The 18,032-nt window shown below is 43.5% G+C and overlaps 1 protein-coding gene across 4 annotated transcripts in view; it reads left to right on the forward strand.

The window, feature by feature from the left end:
- ALK (ALK receptor tyrosine kinase) overlaps positions 1–18,032 on the forward strand; it is a 290,599-nt gene that overhangs the window by 266,134 nt on the left and 6,433 nt on the right. For 2 of the 4 annotated variants that reach the window (XM_052682056.1, XM_052682046.1), the window contains exons 13-22: positions 1,688–1,786; positions 2,461–2,613; positions 3,811–3,909; positions 5,661–5,847; positions 7,330–7,420; positions 8,310–8,374; positions 8,997–9,126; positions 14,267–14,364; positions 15,729–15,821; positions 17,503–17,604. In XM_052682056.1, the coding sequence (XP_052538016.1) occupies positions 1,688–1,786; positions 2,461–2,613; positions 3,811–3,909; positions 5,661–5,847; positions 7,330–7,420; positions 8,310–8,374; positions 8,997–9,126; positions 14,267–14,364; positions 15,729–15,821; positions 17,503–17,604 (1,117 nt within the window). Of the gene's footprint in view, positions 1–21; positions 205–1,687; positions 1,787–2,460; positions 2,614–3,810; positions 3,910–5,660; positions 5,848–7,329; positions 7,421–8,309; positions 8,375–8,996; positions 9,127–14,266; positions 14,365–15,728; positions 15,822–17,502; positions 17,605–18,032 lie in introns of those variants that run through there. The other 2 variants (XM_052682078.1, XM_052682067.1) reach the window with 2 other exon arrangements.

The raw sequence follows: 18,032 nt of genomic DNA on the forward strand, positions 1-18,032 counted from the left end.
TTTCTCTTCTGTTAACCACAGGTGGTGGAGGTGGCTGGAATGATAACACTTCCTTCCTGTGGTCAGGAAAGTCCTTGCTGGAAGGTGCTACTGGAGGAAGATCCTGCCCCCAGGCCATGAAGAAGTGGGGGTGGGAGACAAGAGGGGGTTTCGGAGGGGGTGGAGGGGGGTGCTCCTCAGGTGGAGGAGGCGGAGGATATATAGGTAAAGTGGCTTCGTGTTCAAGGTGTCCCTTCCCCTCCTTTAGTGCTAATGGTCAGCAAAAGGCTGATAGATAATTCTCCTGTGGCTAGCATATTTGACTGTTACGTAATAGTATGTTTGTGTGTTGCCTTTTTAGCACTAGATGAACGTATGGCATTTACTCTTAGAGCATAGCCAGATGTCAGTCCTTCAGCTCCAATCCTGGCTTTGCAGTCTGGAAAAATGTGCCATCAAGATCCTTCTGTGATTCTTGAGCCATCCATTTTTGGGTTATAATGCTAAAGCAGGAGCCGTAGGCTGTGTGCTCCACTGCCAGCTCCAGTATTTTGACTACTTTGGAGACTGGATGCCGGATTTGATGCTGGGTGAAGGGTGCAGCTGCTTCCACCCTGCCCTGCTATGGGAGGGCCTCAGTCCTACACAGGTGGTCTCTGGGGGCAGAGCGGCTCCACTGCTCCATGGTTCCTGTGCTCAGGCTGCTAGCCAGGACCCCTCTTAATAATGATGGTGGTGTTGACTTCAGGCAACAAGGAACTAATTTCATGTGCGTCTCAGGACAGCTGTCAGATGGCATTATGTTGATTATAACTGGTGTGGACCAGATTCAAGATCTCTACTAATCCTTAATCTCCTGGGCCTCATAGTTTCTTCAGCCATCTGCACTGTGGTGGACTTCTTAACCCCTGGTTCTCCACAGCTTAAATCAAGTCCATGATACACTTGAAATTCTGAGAGAAAATAATGAGTCTAAATGAGTGCATGCTTTGTACCAATGTTTCTGTGTAATGTTTCTTTTCCCAACAGAATGCCTCACATTATATAATTTTGCTTTGTACTGAAGGCTGTTAAAGAAGAAAAGCCATTTTTGTAGGGGGTGGGGGGATCTTTGCATGCTTATACAAAATACATAGACTGTGCTATGCTTCTGACTTGTTCCATGGATTGCTCATACTTTGCTCCTAGTATGTTTCATATGCCCAAGCACAAATGAGCAATTGAAGAGTAAACTCCTCCAGTCCCCATTCCTGGTGGACCACCCTGTTTTCAGGGTGCAAAGGAGAAGAAGGATTATCAGATCACTCATTTCCCTCTGCTGACACATACCTCGATCAGCAAGGATACTGAACTGAGCACTGGTGTTTTCCAGTCTCTTGGCCACACTGCAACTGAGAAGGGCTTATGTGTTTTCACAGCATCCAAATGGTTAAAGATGAAATTTGTACCTTAGTTTACAACAGCTTGCCTAAAACAGCGCTAAGATTGTAATAATCTGCTGCTATAAATTCAAGTTCTAGACCTGAAAGACTAGTGTTACATACCACAACTCACTAGGTAATTCCTATATTTTAAATACTTTGATGTATTCTCTTATCTCATTTGGATGTCTCCCTAAATACACTGAAGCCACGCATGTTGTAATGCTTATCTGTATTTTAGTGCTAATGAGCCTCGGACTGTTAAGGTAACTTCTGGTTTGACATAGGTGGCAATGCTGCAGAGGACAATGACCCAGAGATGGATGGGGAGGATGGTGTGTCCTTTATTAATCCCATTGGTACTTTATACACTCCAGCACTTAAAGGTACTCATGTTGGTCTGCAGTCTCCTCTAGTGGTTTTCTTTCATGTTAAGACTAGTTTGCATCTGTAAGACCCGTCAGAAAGCTTTAGATACATTTTATTGTCATTCTAAACAAGAGGGAGAAAGGTTGCTTAGCCAACCCAGTTGAGTATGAACGCTTCCCAGAAATATTGCTACTCCAGCTATCTCTAGGCCTGTGTTTGCCCAGATGTCACTGGGTGTTTTCATTGTATTTAGAAAATATGGGAATATCTACGTGAGCAGAAAAAGTTTGCTTAGGAGCAGCCAGAAGTGTTTTCAAATGCAAATGGACTCTGAACTGTTAGATTCAGCCAAAAAAATTTGAAAATACTGCATGGTTTGAACTCAAAAAGAGTAAAGGCTAAGAAAGAGTGAGCCTCACTGCCTGCTGGAAGATTGGGTTTGCTAGCCTGGTTGAACTGCCTGCTGAAAGAGAGCCAGAGCACCTCAGCTGGTTGATGTAGTTGGACATTATTTTCTATGTGAGAAAAGGACTGCGGCCATGGAAGGTGCAGAGAATAGTTTCTTAGATGGGACTTCCTCTGCCACAGCCAGCAGCTGTGATCACAATGCCTCCCTTTCTGTCAGTGCCCGAGGGAATGAGATGAATGATCTTTCCAGTATTTAACGTTGCTTCTTTCATCCGTTCCCTAGTGACAGAGGGGCATGGAGAGGTGGATATTAGGCTGCATCTTAACTGCAGTCACTGTGAGATGGACGAGTGCCGTGTTGATCTTGAAACTCAGAAAGTCATTTGCTTTTGTGAGCCAGGCACAGACTTGGCTGAGGATGGTGTGTCTTGCATAGGTAAGTAGATGATAGGCTGGTAACATGTAACAGAAAACACATAGTCAAAATCTGTAGTTTGGACTGTAAAAGCATCTGGAAATCTTATCTTGTCTCTCTCTTAAAAGTGGCTTCTGTTGTATGTTATCTGTCTTATTTTCTGCTGGTATTGGCTGTACAGTTATTTTGCTCGAACACAGGCACATCAGTGCAGAGGTATGGTGCAAAGAGCAGCATCTCTGGTTTGCTTTATAATATATCAGTGGCATACTGGGCACTGAGCATTGTGAGCCAAATTTTATCCACAAGAGGCAAAGGGTAGCAGATCTGGTTGCAACAACAGTCACTTTTTGCTTTGAAATCATGAAAGTTTTCTCAGAAAAGGAGTCTTTCTGCTAAATTTCGAGGTTATTTCTCTGAAGAACTCTGAGGTACTGTACAAGTGAAGGGGAGTGCAATTCCTGTGGATTTGGACACAAGGTGTATGTGCAGGATCTGTAAAAAAAATTCTGCGTGAGAGATCTCTGAGGAAAACAAAAGACAGTACCTATACTTGCCTTACTACAGAAACCGAATGCTCAGAACTCCATTACAAGCTTTTATTTCATATTCTTGCCCAGCAGTATAGCAAGTGACTCCAGGCTTTTGGGATCCTGCTCTCTGTATTTTTACCGCAGGCACCTGTAAAGTGAGTAAAAGCACGGTCATTTTGCAGGGTGAAGTAAACCTTAATAGATGGTCATTGAATGATCCAAGCAAGCGTGCAGCTAGGGAATACTCTGTAGTGCATATGTTATCAGTTTTGTGTGCCTGGACTAGATGCATTTAGGAGATGATATATTGCAGTCCTTCTTCTGCTCTGATTTGGCATTGATAGCAGTACTCTAGACCAGGCTATTTAATGTTCTTTCCATCTCCCCAGCCTCCTACCCCCAGCTTTTATGGTCTTGTTTTCATACACGGGGAGTGCACGTGTTAATTCCTTGATAGCAAACCATCTGTTTTAATGGCTTGGTGTTAATTGAGAAAAGTAAAACAAAGAGATATTTGAGTTTATCGATCCTGAGATCATCAATCGTGTCAGATGTTGCTCCTATGCTGTAGGAGCAGCAGATAAGTAAACAGAAGGAAGAGCAGAAAAATCTAGCTGCAGAAAAAAAAGTGTCTGCTGGAAGATTGTGTCAAATGTAATTTCTTTTCCTCTTGTCTCCATTGCAGCTGAGCCAACAGTTCATCTCCCTCTCTCCTTGGTTTTGTCAGTAGTGACCTCAGCATTGGTTGCTGCCTTAATTTTGGCTTTTTCAGGAATCATGATAGGTGAGTGTTTTTCTGCAAATGATATTTGCCTTGTGATGGCTGGATCTGAGCCGAGAATAATCGGGCCCTGGGAGATGCAGTTTTTAGCTGCTGCTGTATTGCACGGTACCTTCCCACGCACACTCTTTACCTTGGGATTTCTTTAGTTGTTTCTAACCACATTGACCAATTTGAGGAGTTTCAGTTACTGAGTGCATATTTGAAGAGATTTTATTGTTTGTGCTGTGGTGTAAAGTTGCCAGAACAGAGCTGTCACTGTTTTTGTCAGAGCTGCTGGTTCTTAACATCTAAAAGCAAACCTCTTTATTTGTGTGCCTATATACAGATTTAGCTCCTTAATGTATGACATCTAAGCTTGAAATTCTCACAAAGTTCACTTTATACAGCCTGCTAATTTGTAGAGTGTGGATGCTCTTGGCATCTTTATTTGAAGTTTGAAAAGGTATTTTTCACCCTTTCATTTTCTTATTTTAAACAAGACTTTTCTTGCATTTGGTTGCAAGCAGAACAGAACTGAATCAGGGAAAATCGATGCTTCAAACCACAGCTCTGCCACCTTTCTTTGTCCACACTGTGTAGAATTGAGAGGAGGGCAGTGACGTACCCAGAGTAGCAAATGGCAACTGGTAAATTAGATTTGCACAGCTGTTGCAGTTTTAAGAGTTTTGGAAATTATCAGTTGCACACACACGGTCCTGTACATGTGCTTTCTGGCCTGACAGTGCCCCTTTAAAAATTACTAATTATATCTCAGAGTGTGGAAGAATAATCCGGTATCTGTCCAACCAGACTATCATTTTCATCTCAGCAAAGAGCAGCAATTTTAAAAAGATCAAAGCAAAAGCAATGAGGAGGAAAATGGAGGACAGGGAGGACTTGTGGATAGGTCGTTACATCCATCTGCCTTTGCCAGTGAGTGTCTATGCTTTTTAAATTCTTCCTCTGAGGAACGTCTGTTGGAGTGGATGCAGTAGTTTTTACAGTCACAGTGTTTGGGCCCACTCCAGCTCCCAAAGAAATCAAGGTAAAGGTAATACTGATTTAATCAGTACAAGATGGGCATCTTGCTTTGAAAAAAGTACATGCAATATCAATTACTATTCCAAGGAATATCCACAGGATGCCTTTTTTCAAGGTGCGATTTCCAGTAAGATTTCAAAGATCAGTGAAGTGGTTCGAGTGATATAAAACTATTATAAGCTGATTTCAAATTTAGTCCAACTCCGTTGTTTAGAAACAGGAAGTTTTGCAAAACAGATTTCTTTTGTATGCAATGTTTTATTCTGATGTAAACGTTTAGTCTATCCATTTGGAACAACGTAATACAGTAATTTATTTCAGGCTCTTAGTCACTTTTCTATGATTTAGGAAAGTTGACTGTAGCCAGACTCCCTCAGGTTTGAATCTGGATTCACAATTGGAAAGTCCAGCTAAACTAAACAGGGCAAAACAAAAACCTCAGGCTTGTGAAATCAGAGATTTCTGCAAGTGAAATTCATTTTGCATTTTCCAAGCAGTTAATGAGCAAGCTGGATTCTTCATAAGGTACGTAAGTCGAAGGTTCCTGGGTAACTTCAGATTCCATTTTCTATCTGTAATTACTTGACGTGCAGAAATACGACAGTATCACTGTCTGTTTTGATTCACTGGAATTTGACCCTGCATCTTATTCCAATGAGAGATACTGCTTGGCTGCCCTCATCTCTCAGAGGCAATCTGCATTGCTGGTTTACCATGTTCTCTATATTCAGTGTATCGTCGGAAGCACCAGGAGCTACAAGCCATGCAGATGGAGTTACAGAGCCCAGAATATAAGCTGAGCAAACTGCGTACCTCCACTATTATGACAGACTACAATCCCAACTACTGCTTTGCAGGAAAGACCACCTCCATTAGTGACCTCAAAGAGGTGCCTCGCAAAAACATCTCCCTCATCCGGTAAATTCATCTTTGCCTTCTCTGTGATCCACATTCATGTGGCATCACTCTGCTACCATGTAGCTTTATACAGAAATCCCAAGATGAATCAGGAGAGCTTGGAAGACGTAGATGCTGATAAAGCTATGCATGCAGTCTGCAGTGCCCTGTAGCTTCATTGTGTTGTTACCATGTTTTCTCTTTGCCTATGTATCTTGCTGGACTGCATCTGGAAGTTTCTAGTGTACCCTGTGCTGCTGCCTTTGTCACTTGGGCTCTGAAAGGACATCTGAAAGTGTGGCAAACTGCAGAGAGCAGAGGATGCAGCTGGGAATTGATAGGGGCAGGGATGTTGGGCTATCAGACAGGAAAGTGAATTATGAGCAGTAGACTTGTAATCTGTAAAAAGTTGGTCAGGCACAGCAGAGCTGATACCTACAAAATGTTATTAAAGAAGTGGTTGTGTTACAGGCAGTCCTCACTGTGGTTTCACTGCTGAGACTGCTCTCAACAGTGTATATTGCCCACACAAAAACAGAGGATAGACACTCGGTGCAGCTCTGAGGTCAGACCTGGCACTACTGGGATAGTGCTTGTTGAGGAAGTAAGCACCTCTTAACCCAGACTGAGGTGCAGGAATGTCTCTGGGAGTCTCAAGTTTATGCTGCCCAACATACAACTCATGCAGTGTTAAGAGGGTCCCAGGATCTGGGATGTAGTCTCATTCCCTAAGAGTTCATTGTGTTGTTAGGAGGTGTCACCCATGTGGTATTGTTGTAGCACCAGTTGGCTTAGTACTCAGTGTGCAAAGACTGAATAGGCAGGTATGTAAAATCTGTATCACAAGGACACAGGACAGGATGTGGTGTGATTATTTTTTTTCCTTTATCCTCCTTATTCAACATAAAAACATAAGCTTCATAATCAGTGCTTGTTACAATTCTCAGCATGAATTCGTAGAGCCAAGTGCTTTACAAAACGCTGTTATCACTGTTTTCTTGCTGAGGTATTTACCTAGTCACAGAACAAACCAGGAAAATATCATTAGCTTGTGAAATGTAGGTCTTCTGAGAATCACTGTGCTTCCTAGTTTCTTGTTCAGTATCTCCTCCACTGACAGAGCATAAACATGGGAACTATTAATTAGGGTGTAGAAACACCGAGGCTTAGAGACATCTTTTTTGACCTGCTTTGGAGAACCCACCCACTAGAGCACTGGCACCAAAGCAGTAGAAAATGCTGTCTATTACACTTTGTAGTATCAGCAGTTTGATTTTGCTGGAGCAGTTCGCTTCTGAGGATTGTTTTCTCTACCAATCACATACATTTTAGGTCCAGGATCAATTAATTATACAAAGGTTCAGTTTGCTGTGTAGTGCCAACATCCAGATCTCCCTGTTCCACTGCCATGAAAATTGTGAGCCCGTTCTGTGAGCTGTGACCACAGTGTTATGATGTATGTTCTCTGGAGTAAAACCTTCTTGTCTTCTCTGGTCTGTCCAGGGGTTTGGGCCACGGAGCCTTTGGTGAGGTATATGAAGGTCAGGTGGCAGGGATCCCCAGCGACCCCACTCCCTTGCAGGTGGCTGTGAAAGTAAGTGACAGCGTATGAGTTATCATGATGGTTTCATGCACTTTTCACCCAGGAGTCCCAATGCATTATAAAAATAGAGATGAATTAAGCATTACCATAGGATTTGTGTAGAAAGGTTGCTGTTCTATTGCAGCACTTCCATTCATCACAGTGGTACAGCTTGTCACGCATGAGCTTGTAAGACTTAAAAGAAATTGTTTATAAGCAGTGAATAGACAAACATTTCCCGTAAAGCTGTAGTATTCAGCAAGAATGAGAAATAAGCCCTCTGTCCATCCTGTGCATGCTACTCCTGGTGTGGTAATCTGTTCAAAGCCTTTGAGTCAGAGGGACAGAAATCTTCATGTAGCTAGGAGCAGCTACATCAAAAAGCCTGTAGGTGGGAGGTGGATTTCCATGGTTCTCACCACTCCATTACGGGATGAATATGCACTGAGTGCATAGGTAAATCTTAAGGGAGTCTGGTAGGGTTCTTCAGGCCTTCAGCAGCTTGCCTACCTTGTTTTCTCCTAGAGGTTACGTAGCAGCTAAGTCTTAAATAGTTCTGATGGGAGGTAATGGTATTGCCCTGTCGGTGAGCTCAGGAGCTAAGGTCTCATTCCTCCTTCTGTACACAGTGGAGTCTCATATGTTAGCACTGTTGCCTGTGTGCTCTGGGATGCTTCCTTTACCAGGAGGAGGATGATAGTGGTTTTTATATGTCCTGATCTGTATCTCTCACCAAGCTTCACAGTCTATTTTTATAATGGTCTAGCTATTATTAGAACAAGGGCTCTTTCAAGAGAAACAAGGATGGCTGCAGACATTAGTGCTTTTCATTGTGTCAGATGTTGGACATTTCTCAGTTTTAAAATATCTTCTCCTTATCAACCTGTTCTTTCTTTTCCAGACATTGCCTGAAGTGTGTTCAGAGCAAGATGAGCTGGACTTCCTCATGGAAGCTCTCATTATTAGGTGTGTATGAATAAGATGAACAAGGATTTGTGTAGAACAGCACTGTAAGCAAAAACGTTCCGAATGAACAGATGTCATTAACCCAATGCTGTTGTCACATCACCTGTCAGAGACTGAGTCCTGGAATCCAAGGAGGTAGTTCCCCATCACATTAAGGCCTGGAGAAATAAAGAAGTACTAGAGACTTGGCCTTGAGGAATATGCCTCTATGTAAGCTGATCCCTGTGTCAGCATGTTCTTTGGAACAACTCTGCCCTAGCCCAACTTGTGCCCTGGGACACAAGAAAATAGGAGCAGACATTCTCTTAACAGACATTCAGTGCTTCATATGACCCACAAGTCTTGCTGTTGCACGAAGGGGACACAGAATATAAGGAAACTGAAAAGCAGCTAAAAGCCATTCCTTCCCAACCTCCACCCTCTGTTGCTGCACTGTGCAGAGTGCAAGGGGAGTATTTTGGCTTAATCTAGTTCCCCTGACTTTAAGATTTGTTACTTATTTTGAAGAGGGGAAAAAAAAAAGTCAGACACATTCCCCACAGCAAAACATTGTGATTCTTTCCTATAATCATGCTTTTTTGGATCAAAGCTAATCCGTTATTGAGCCTCCCTCTCTCCACAGCAAGTTCAATCACCAGAATATTGTGCGTTGTATCGGAGTGAGTTTGCAGGCGCTGCCCCGTTTCATCTTGCTAGAGCTCATGGCTGGAGGTGACCTGAAATCATTCCTGAGGGAGACACGGCCCAGACCGGTAAGGAAATAGAAAATTGAATTGTATTTAGTAAGCTGCTGCCACAAGGCAAATGTGTAACCATAGAAGGGCTGATCCATGCAGCTACCATTTTCCAGCGCTTTAGAGTCAGAGCTTTCTGTTGCCAGAAAGCCACTCTTGAGGTCAGGACAGAAGTGTATATGCAATAAATGTTGCTGGGGTTATGCAGAGGAGCATTATGGATGGACTTTGCTATATAACACTGCAGATCCTATCTAATGAAACAGAAATATGTTGAACAAGTAATGATGAAGCTGATGTTTAAACTGTCAATCAAGTGCATTTCTGTGGATATCTGTCAAAAGTTTTGCATAGGCAAGTAGATTATCTAGCCTGGAGCTGTTGAATTAATAGCTAGTCCAGCGTTTTAAAGATTTTCCCTGAAATCAGCATCAATGTGAAAAGGGAGACTGAAATGCATGAGCAATGTGTTGTGACTTCTAGAGAAGAATCAGTACTTCAGAAGAATAAAGTTTGCTCAAAGCGACTGGATTAGAAAGGCGCCCACTTAAAACTTAGTGCCAGGGTCCAGCTTCATTCTTTGTCTCTACGTTTATTTGACAGAGGAAAAAATGCTTGATTTTATCAGCACAAAAAGATACATACTGACTCTGAGAGATTTAAGTAAGAGTCTTCCTTGATGCATCTGGAAAGAGATAAACTTAATTTTTTTTCCCTCGCAGTCTAGTTTTCAGGCATATAAAATGGTATGTGTTGCCCAAAACCACTGCAGTCTTGGAAAGGGTGCAGTAAAGTAATTTCTGCTTGAGTAAAAAAGTTAAACACAGAAATTCAAGGTGCTAGATGTCTGAGTCTGAGCAAGCAGTCTTTATAAAGAGAGGCTGGATTTCTGTTTTACTTAGAGGTTCTCTTGTCAGCTCGTGCAGATGGACTTGGTGGCCAGTGAATGGGGAAATTCATGTATTGCAATGTGGACTCTGCTTTCAGCTGGTGCAGGTTGAAATGGCATGGGCCAAAGTGTGCTGCCTGGTAGGTGTGCTTTTCAAAACTGCCAGCACAGAGCGTGCTGTCTGTATAAAGTGGCAGCACAGACTGCAAATGTCTGTGGCTTTCTGCAATTTATTTTCTTTTCCATTTTGTGGCTTGGGAGCTGTTGTTTTCTCTTCCAGGCATTATTTTCTTGCATAGACATGGGGCAAGGGCATCCATCACTTTGTAATGGAATCCTCTTTTTTGCTCTTTAAGAGAAGCCAACTCAGTAATGATCAGGGCCTTGTGAGGAAGCACCAAGACCATTAGTCCTGAGCAGCAGGAATTTTGACCTACTTGCAGTAAAATGAACCTATAGGTTCATTATAGGATGTAGCCATGGGAGCCTTTGCATCTGAGGGGTTTCTTTCTGTCCACACCTATTCCAGCCATGAGTTCCTCCTTGCCTGTCTGGGCTTTCATTTCTGTCAGTGGTAGCTCTGTGCTGTACCTGTGAAAGCTAATGTCAGAAGAGGCAGAAGACTTGCTCTAGGCAGCAGCATACATTATGTCCTTACTATTGCTGCTTCTCCTGTCTCTCCTTCCTTTCCTCTTCTCTCCTTGTCTTTCTCAATCTCTTTGAGTTTATCTGATATTGACTTGGGGTGAATAACAGGGTAATTCACTGTCTGGCTGCCTGGGCAGCTCCTGAGCAACTCTTGAGTGCTGTGAAATCACCTGTGGTTCATGTGCTTCTCTGCTGACTGGAAAACAGGCAGGCTAGGAGACTCGCTGATGACAGATGGGCTGTGTGCAGGATGTTATTCACTGTGATGTATGCTTTCCAGCTGTGGAAGCGTGTTTACCTTCTGCATGTACTTGAAGTGTGATAGTACCCATGTACTACATGCTTTGCTCCAATTTATAGGAGGGAAATGAGGTTCTTTTAACATCTATATACCTGGTGTGAGATTAAGAAACAATGGTTCAAATGTTGGTCCGACCAGTTTATTGCAGATCTTAATTAAGGAGATGGGGAAGGGGAGGATGGACACTATTATAAATTAGGGAAATGGGGAAGGAGGGTGATAGAAAAGATAGGAAAGAAGAAGCAAGGAGTCTTTATAGGAAGCAAGAGAGAGATAGTCGCCCCCATGGATCCAGCGTGGTTGGTAGTTTAGTCATTGATCTTCAGTAGTGGGGGGTTGTCAGGCACTGTTGTTCTGTTGACAACAACAACCATAACAGTGACCAGGGCCATGATGGCCCCTTTTCAATGGTTTCAAAGTGGTTGAGTCAACTGTCTTTGGAGTGACAGCTCAAACCCAAGGTAGTTGAGTCAGCCGCTCTTGGAGTGGCAGCTTCTGGCTTTGGGATCTCAGCGGAAGCTCCTTTGTTCCTATCTCCCTGGCCTTGCCAGCAGATAAGAGGGAGCAGGGAGGCACCAATTTGTATCTTGCCTTCACAGGATACAATGGCATCATCCCCCAGTCTCTCATAGTAAACAGGAGTTATTTGGTCACAGGCTAGATCTTCTGCCATTAAACAGTCCTGAGCACTATCTTCTGAAGGTAAACAGCTCCAAAGAAATGCTTTCAACTGTAAAATTGTCCACACAGTGATATTGATTGCCACATGGCAACACCCAGCTCTCATTTCCTAGGGTCTTATCGCAAGAAATACCTCAGAAAGCAAGCTTTCTGCCAAAAAGCCAAAGAGGGTTTCATACCCCACATATATCGTGTTTGAGTGTGGTTCTGTACTGCTGGTTGTATCTGTGCTCTAATCTGAATGAGCCCTGAGCTCCTTTGTTCTTCCTTTTGCTGATTCGGGACAGGCAGAGATTAGGCACAGGAAAGTGGGGTTCAATTTTTCTGGAAAAGGGGGAAGGGAGGAAAAGGGAGAACAGTGCAGTCAACAGGTTTCGATGAGCTGTGCTTCCAACAGGGATTAACTGAACACACAAGACCCAGCTGACTGATTCAGTAGCAAAGGTGCAGTGCTTACTGAGCTTTATCTTTGCATTACTCTCCTTACTTGCATCATTTCTCCTTACTTTACTCAGTTTTGTATTTTCCAGCTGCTTTACTTTCTTTTACCTTTACTTTCCCATGTGTTCTGCAGCCTGTTGCACAGAGCCGTGATTACACTGAACAACACACAGTTTCATTCCCCTTTAGCAAGCTCCAGCCTCACCCAGGGAGGTGTCACATTAGTGCTTCTAGCATGCCTGCTGCTCTGAGCAGTGGTGCTTGGCAGCTGGCATCGTTCATTCATCTGGGGAGCAAAAGCTGTGAACAGCTGTGAAGTGAATTCTTTAGAGTCTCAAGGCTCCTTCCCCTGCAAAATGAATCCAAACCATCCATTCCTCAAACAAATTGCATGGCTAAAGTGTCCTTGGCTGGGCAGTCACATCTGTTTTAGGATTGCATTTAGCCAAATAAAAGGTGGAAGAAATTCATCCAAGGGGGGGGGGGGGGAGGGGGAAAGAGGGGTGGGAGAGTGGGAGAAAATCTATACTGTTCAGTTTAGCTCGTTGTGGCTTCATTGTACTGACTTGCACTATAGCTCAGATCTGGAGACAATTGCACAGTAAAGACTGGGGCTTTTTACTCAGTTCTTGCAACAAGATTTTGAGCCTTGCTCAAAAGTTAAGAGAATGGGTAGGCTGAAATATTCAATTCCCATGGATTGTGCCCTGAAATGTGGGGAAAAGGGGCACTGCAATCCTCTTACTGTAGCTGTCATCTTGTCTCCTAGCTGGTGAGTCACTTTAACTTGGAGAGATGAAAAAGATGAATTCCCCCTGCCCACAAATGTTGGAGGCAGGAGGAAAGGTTTTAATGCCTTTAGGAAATGGTTACTCTACAAAACAAAAGGTTCAGAGGGAGACTCAGTCAAGGCTTTTAAAAAATGAATTAAATATATATGCAATGTAGTGAATAAATAAAATACAGGCAGGTGATAGGTAGTCACAAATTATTTTGCTTTATAAAACCACATTGAAAAAATATACTCTGTGTGAACAAAGCCTATTTCCATCATTAGTCAAGTATGGAGGCTAGGGCTTTCCTAACCTCTTAAGAAGGTGTGAGGGCTTGTTTAGGTTTAGACAATGTCCAATATTTACTGGCAGCAAAGGGTAGACTTATTTTCATTTCCACTCAGTGGTGCTTTAGAGCCAGTGATAAGGCTGACAAAGCATCACAGCAGTCTGGGCAGTGTTTCATTACAACAGGCAGGTTGGCACAGGCTGCAGTTCCCATCACTGGACACTGTGCTGGTTGGTGTGCCATGAGGAAAAACTCATGCACAGGTGTGCTTTTTGGGCACTGGGTGGGTGGTAGGTGTCAGCAGGGAGAACTGGAGAGTGGGATAGCATTGCTTAGCTAAGGCTGCAGATAAATGCTTACCCAGCAAATGGCTGCTGTGGAATAAGCAGTCGCTGCCACCTAGTTGTTTGGCGTTAGCCCTGTCATCAGCAGAAGTAATTTCCTCCTCTCCTGCAGGACTTGTGCAGGATCACTAATTCACACCTCATTTTGGTTTCAGAGGCCCACAAGCAGGAGCTGTTGCTCAGCCTGCCCTTTTCACAAAGGTATCTGCCTTCTGCTGGCTAAGGCTGTAGACCTCATCAGAGGGGCTGAAGAAAGGAGTTGGCAGCTCTCATCTCCTGTAGCCATTGGCTAAGCAAACCTGTGTGCTCTGAGGGGCAAAATAAAACCTACACAGATGTGGAGGAGGAAAAGAGCAAATGTGACTCATGCCATTACACAAAATGTCATTCTCATTGTTCAAGGTGACTGCAGAGAAGAGCAAGAAATAATATAAAGTAATTGATGGAGCGTCAGGTCTCCAGGCTACGTATCTCCTCAAATGAAAATATTCTAAAAATTCAGAAATGTCTCCCACGAGAACTGGGGGAAATCCATTTATGTCATGCAAAACAGTGAGAGATTCTTACAGGGGATTTCTGAATGGAGTTAGAAAGTCAGATCCAGCCGTTCTGATTCTGTCTTTCTGTAGTTCATGGATATGAACTCTCCCTTGTGCAATTTTTCTTTTTAATCCTTCTGTATGTTAATGTGTGAGCTACGTTGTGCATACTGGATGGACTGTTCTCAGTGTTCTATCAGTCACGAATCATGCTGTGTTCTTTAACTCACTTTCTCCTTTTGTCTTTCGGTAGAATCAGCTTTCCTCCCTCTCCATGCTGGACTTGCTCCACGTGGCTCATGACATTGCTTGTGGGTGTCAGTACCTGGAGGAGAATCACTTCATTCACAGGTAGATGAATGCATCTGTGTCAGCATGGGCATGACTTTCATAGGGGCCAGAATGACTCATAATGCCCTTGTTGGATATGTTTATGTCTTGCTGCACTCTAGTGGCTGGATAGATTTGAACAAGGTAGATAAAACCAGAGTAACATAAGCAATTGACAGAAATGCTGCTGTTGATCAAATTGCAGAGGTCTGTGGCTTTATCAAAGATCCTGAGCTCTTTTTTTCAGTGATTTTGCAGCCTGATCATGTGATAGATGTCTTCAAAGCTCCTCCCCATTGAGAATTGTGCTGAGTGTCTTCCTGCTCACTCTGGAACTCTTTCTCCCTCTCAAAGTAAAGTACAGCTAGAAGCACAGCATGTTGTGACTATTGCTACCTGCTTCTGCAGAGCAGGGTTTTTGAGAAGCATCCAAAATTCTGCCTATAGCATTGTGTAGAGCCATGCAAACATGCTGGAGAATATAGTTGGGGGGGGGGGGCAGGGCAATACGAAGGCAGACCATGAAGGGCAGAAGTCAAGATGTGTTACTGCTTCCTTAGCGTTTTCTATTAATTTTTTTACAACCTTAACTTTAGAACATTTTAAATGAATGCCATAGCATTTAACATGGCCTGGAGTGACCACGTTTGTATTCCTTCCAACTCTTAACAACAGCAAGTAAAAAGGGAAGCAGAGATGTCAACAGTTGTTCTTTGGTTCCCACTAATCCTGCACTGCTGTTGTTCATAATGAATGTGCATGGCCACTCTACCTACAACAGAAGAGCCCAGTGCTAGCATGTGGCTTTGCGAGGAGCTGTGTGAAGCTGTTGTAGCCAGATTGCAATTCACTTTTCTGAGTTACAAGGGGTGCAACTGCATTATTCTGGTCTCGGGTTTATTTCAGCTAAGCAGAGATGGAGCTTTACCTGCATCCACAGATTCAGGCTCTTTTGCATGTTGTTGTTCTTCCTGTCTCTGACAGTTCAATACCTGTTGGACAACATTTGAACAAACATGCTAGGAACAGATCAATGAGTCATTCCCCAGACAGCTTGATGCCAGCACTGATACATTGCTGAAATCAGCCTCATTGCTTGCAACTCCCTAGCAAAATTAATAGCTCCTGGGTGACAAGAGGCTTGCTGGAGGCCATCCTGTCGAAGAGATGTTAAATGAAGCTTTAGGAGGAAATTTTTTAAGAGAAGAACTTTTCCTGCTATTGGAATAGATTGAAATCACTAGTTACCTGTGAACACTGACTTTCTGGGTGGTGGGAGTTCTCTGCACTTCAGGAAAATGACTATTCTGTTGTCTTTTTGCTTTGCAAAACCATGGAATGATTGATTCTCCTCTCTCTCTTGCTTTTCTTGCCTTTCTTTGTAGGGATATTGCTGCTAGGAACTGCCTCCTTACCTGCCGAGGGCCTGGAAGAGTGGCTAAAATTGGAGACTTTGGCATGGCCCGGGATATATACAGGTAGCAGACCTACAGCCAGGTTATCCACAAGCAGAAGCTCACAAAAATGAGAAAGAAGTGTCTCTAAAGGACAGCAAGCTCATGTGCTGCTCTGTGTAACTCTAGCAAAGCAAAAGTGGAGACATTCAACCCCAATGAATCCCGGCTAATGTTTTTGTTGGTTTTTGCCTTCCACTATGCTTTAGGAGAGCTTTGGAGTCTTTTACCACTCCCTGAGAGTCTATTTCTTGGTAATGAAGTCTGATGGCCATGGAAGGCATTTTTCCTCCCTCTTGTACTCTATCCACAATTTCTTGCCTTGCTGCTGTCTGCACTGAATGGCACCAATGTGCCCTTCTGCTGTGTGGTCCCCAATGTTTCTGCATTTAATCTTTCTGCTTGATACTACCCCTGCCCCTTTGGCTTGGTGTCATCAGTACATCTCCTCAATTTACTGCAAATAAAGGAGGGGTGCAGAGGAAAGTTAGGAAAATGCAATCACCAAAACTGGAAGTGAGGACACAGAGTTAACTACTCTGTTCTTGTAAGAAAGAGTCAGGAAGCCTTTAATGACCACAAGCAGTCAGGGCAGCAGTTTCAGATCTCATCTTCTAAACAGCAACCCCAGAAGCACAGCACCGTGTCCTGCTGTGCTGAGGAATTGATTTGCCTCTGACTCAAAGGAAGGAAAGCCTTGTAGTCAGTCATTCGCACTCTTTATTCCAGAGCCTCAGCTTCTTTTTTTCCTGGTTGGGGATTCTTCTGTGCAATTACTAAGCCAGGCCTGGCTCTGCTTAACTTGAGGTCTGCCAGTATCACAGCCTGAGGTGATGCAAACAGAGTATTACTTTCAAAAAAAACCAAGCATATCAGAACTGCTTTTTTTTTTTCCTCCCCCATCTCTGTTTTAACAAAGAGCCTCTGCTCTGCCCACTGTCAGATGGGACTCTGCTAGGACAAAGTAACATCTGTCACACTCACACATCAGTTGAACCGACTGCCAAGATGAATGCTTTGGTGCCGAGTTTTCAGAGATGTCTCTGAAGTTTGCACATGTTTCAGTGTCTCGTAGTATGCTTTGTGTGCTCAGGCTGTTTAGTTATGAACATAAATATTGGCTTGCATGAGAAACATGCTGTAGCTGCCAGCACAGGTTTTGGGGATTATAGGCTTTATTTTAAACAAAAACAACATAAAGACTGTTATACTTCCTGTCTCTGGAGCATAGGAGGTAACTTTTCTATCTGCTAGCTGACCATCCTCCTTGCTGCTCTTGGGTCCTACTAAGGGTTTTGGATCCCTCTTGCAGTGCTTAAACTGGGTATGTTTGGGAAAGGCTTTGTTTATGGTAGCTGGGGATGCTTGAGGCCACCACCTGTGAGATGATGTGGAAGTCTTGCTGGGGCTGAAAAGCACAGCAGCAAGGATAGTCAAGTCACTCAAGTATGCACACAGATAAGCATAACTCAGTTTCATTGGATCAGGCCTAAGGTGAGGGAGATTGCAGAGCAGACCTTACATGGCCCATTGCCATCATTTTTGTGAGAAGAAACAGGTCTCTCCAGCATTTTCTCTAGTGTGCTCTTTTCCCTAAATTAATCCCTTCTTTCAGATGATAATTTTAATATTCCTCATTATAAAAATTCTGAGTTCAGGACATTTTTTTGAATTCCTGGCTGACTGTTTTGCTTGTTCTCTGCAGAGCCAGCTACTATCGGAAGGGAGGGTGTGCAATGCTGCCTGTCAAATGGATGCCTCCCGAGGCTTTCATGGAAGGGATATTTACATCAAAAACAGACACATGGTGAGCTTCCCTTACTGCTCCATCTGTGTTTATGTGCGTGTGTGTCTGTCTGTTGTAATCCATTGGGTAAAGTGTGAATGTTTTGTTTCTTGTTCATTTCCCCCTTAGACAAGCAAGGTCCTTCAGGGGCAGAAATCTGTAGGACATGAGGGAACAGGCAGTCAGCAAAGGCAGGTGCTGCTGGGGCAGCAAGCAAGCGGGGAAGGAAGATTGAGGCAGTTGGATGTGCTGTGTTTTTGCTACAGGGAGGAATGCATTAGCTCCAAATGAAAGCAGTACACATGTAATAAGAGACTGCAAACAGGATCCATCCTGCCAGTTAAGGAGAAGGGTGTAACATTCAGCAGCTTTCACGTTCCTCCTATCCCAGAGTAGCACCATGAGCTCTTGAATTTCCAGCAGCAAGATGAGGAGAGAAATTTAGTGAA

This window comes from Tympanuchus pallidicinctus, unplaced genomic scaffold, assembly GCF_026119805.1.
Source record: "Tympanuchus pallidicinctus isolate F22 unplaced genomic scaffold, pur_lepc_1.0 scaffold1, whole genome shotgun sequence".
Classification (NCBI taxonomy): domain Eukaryota; kingdom Metazoa; phylum Chordata; class Aves; order Galliformes; family Phasianidae; genus Tympanuchus; species Tympanuchus pallidicinctus.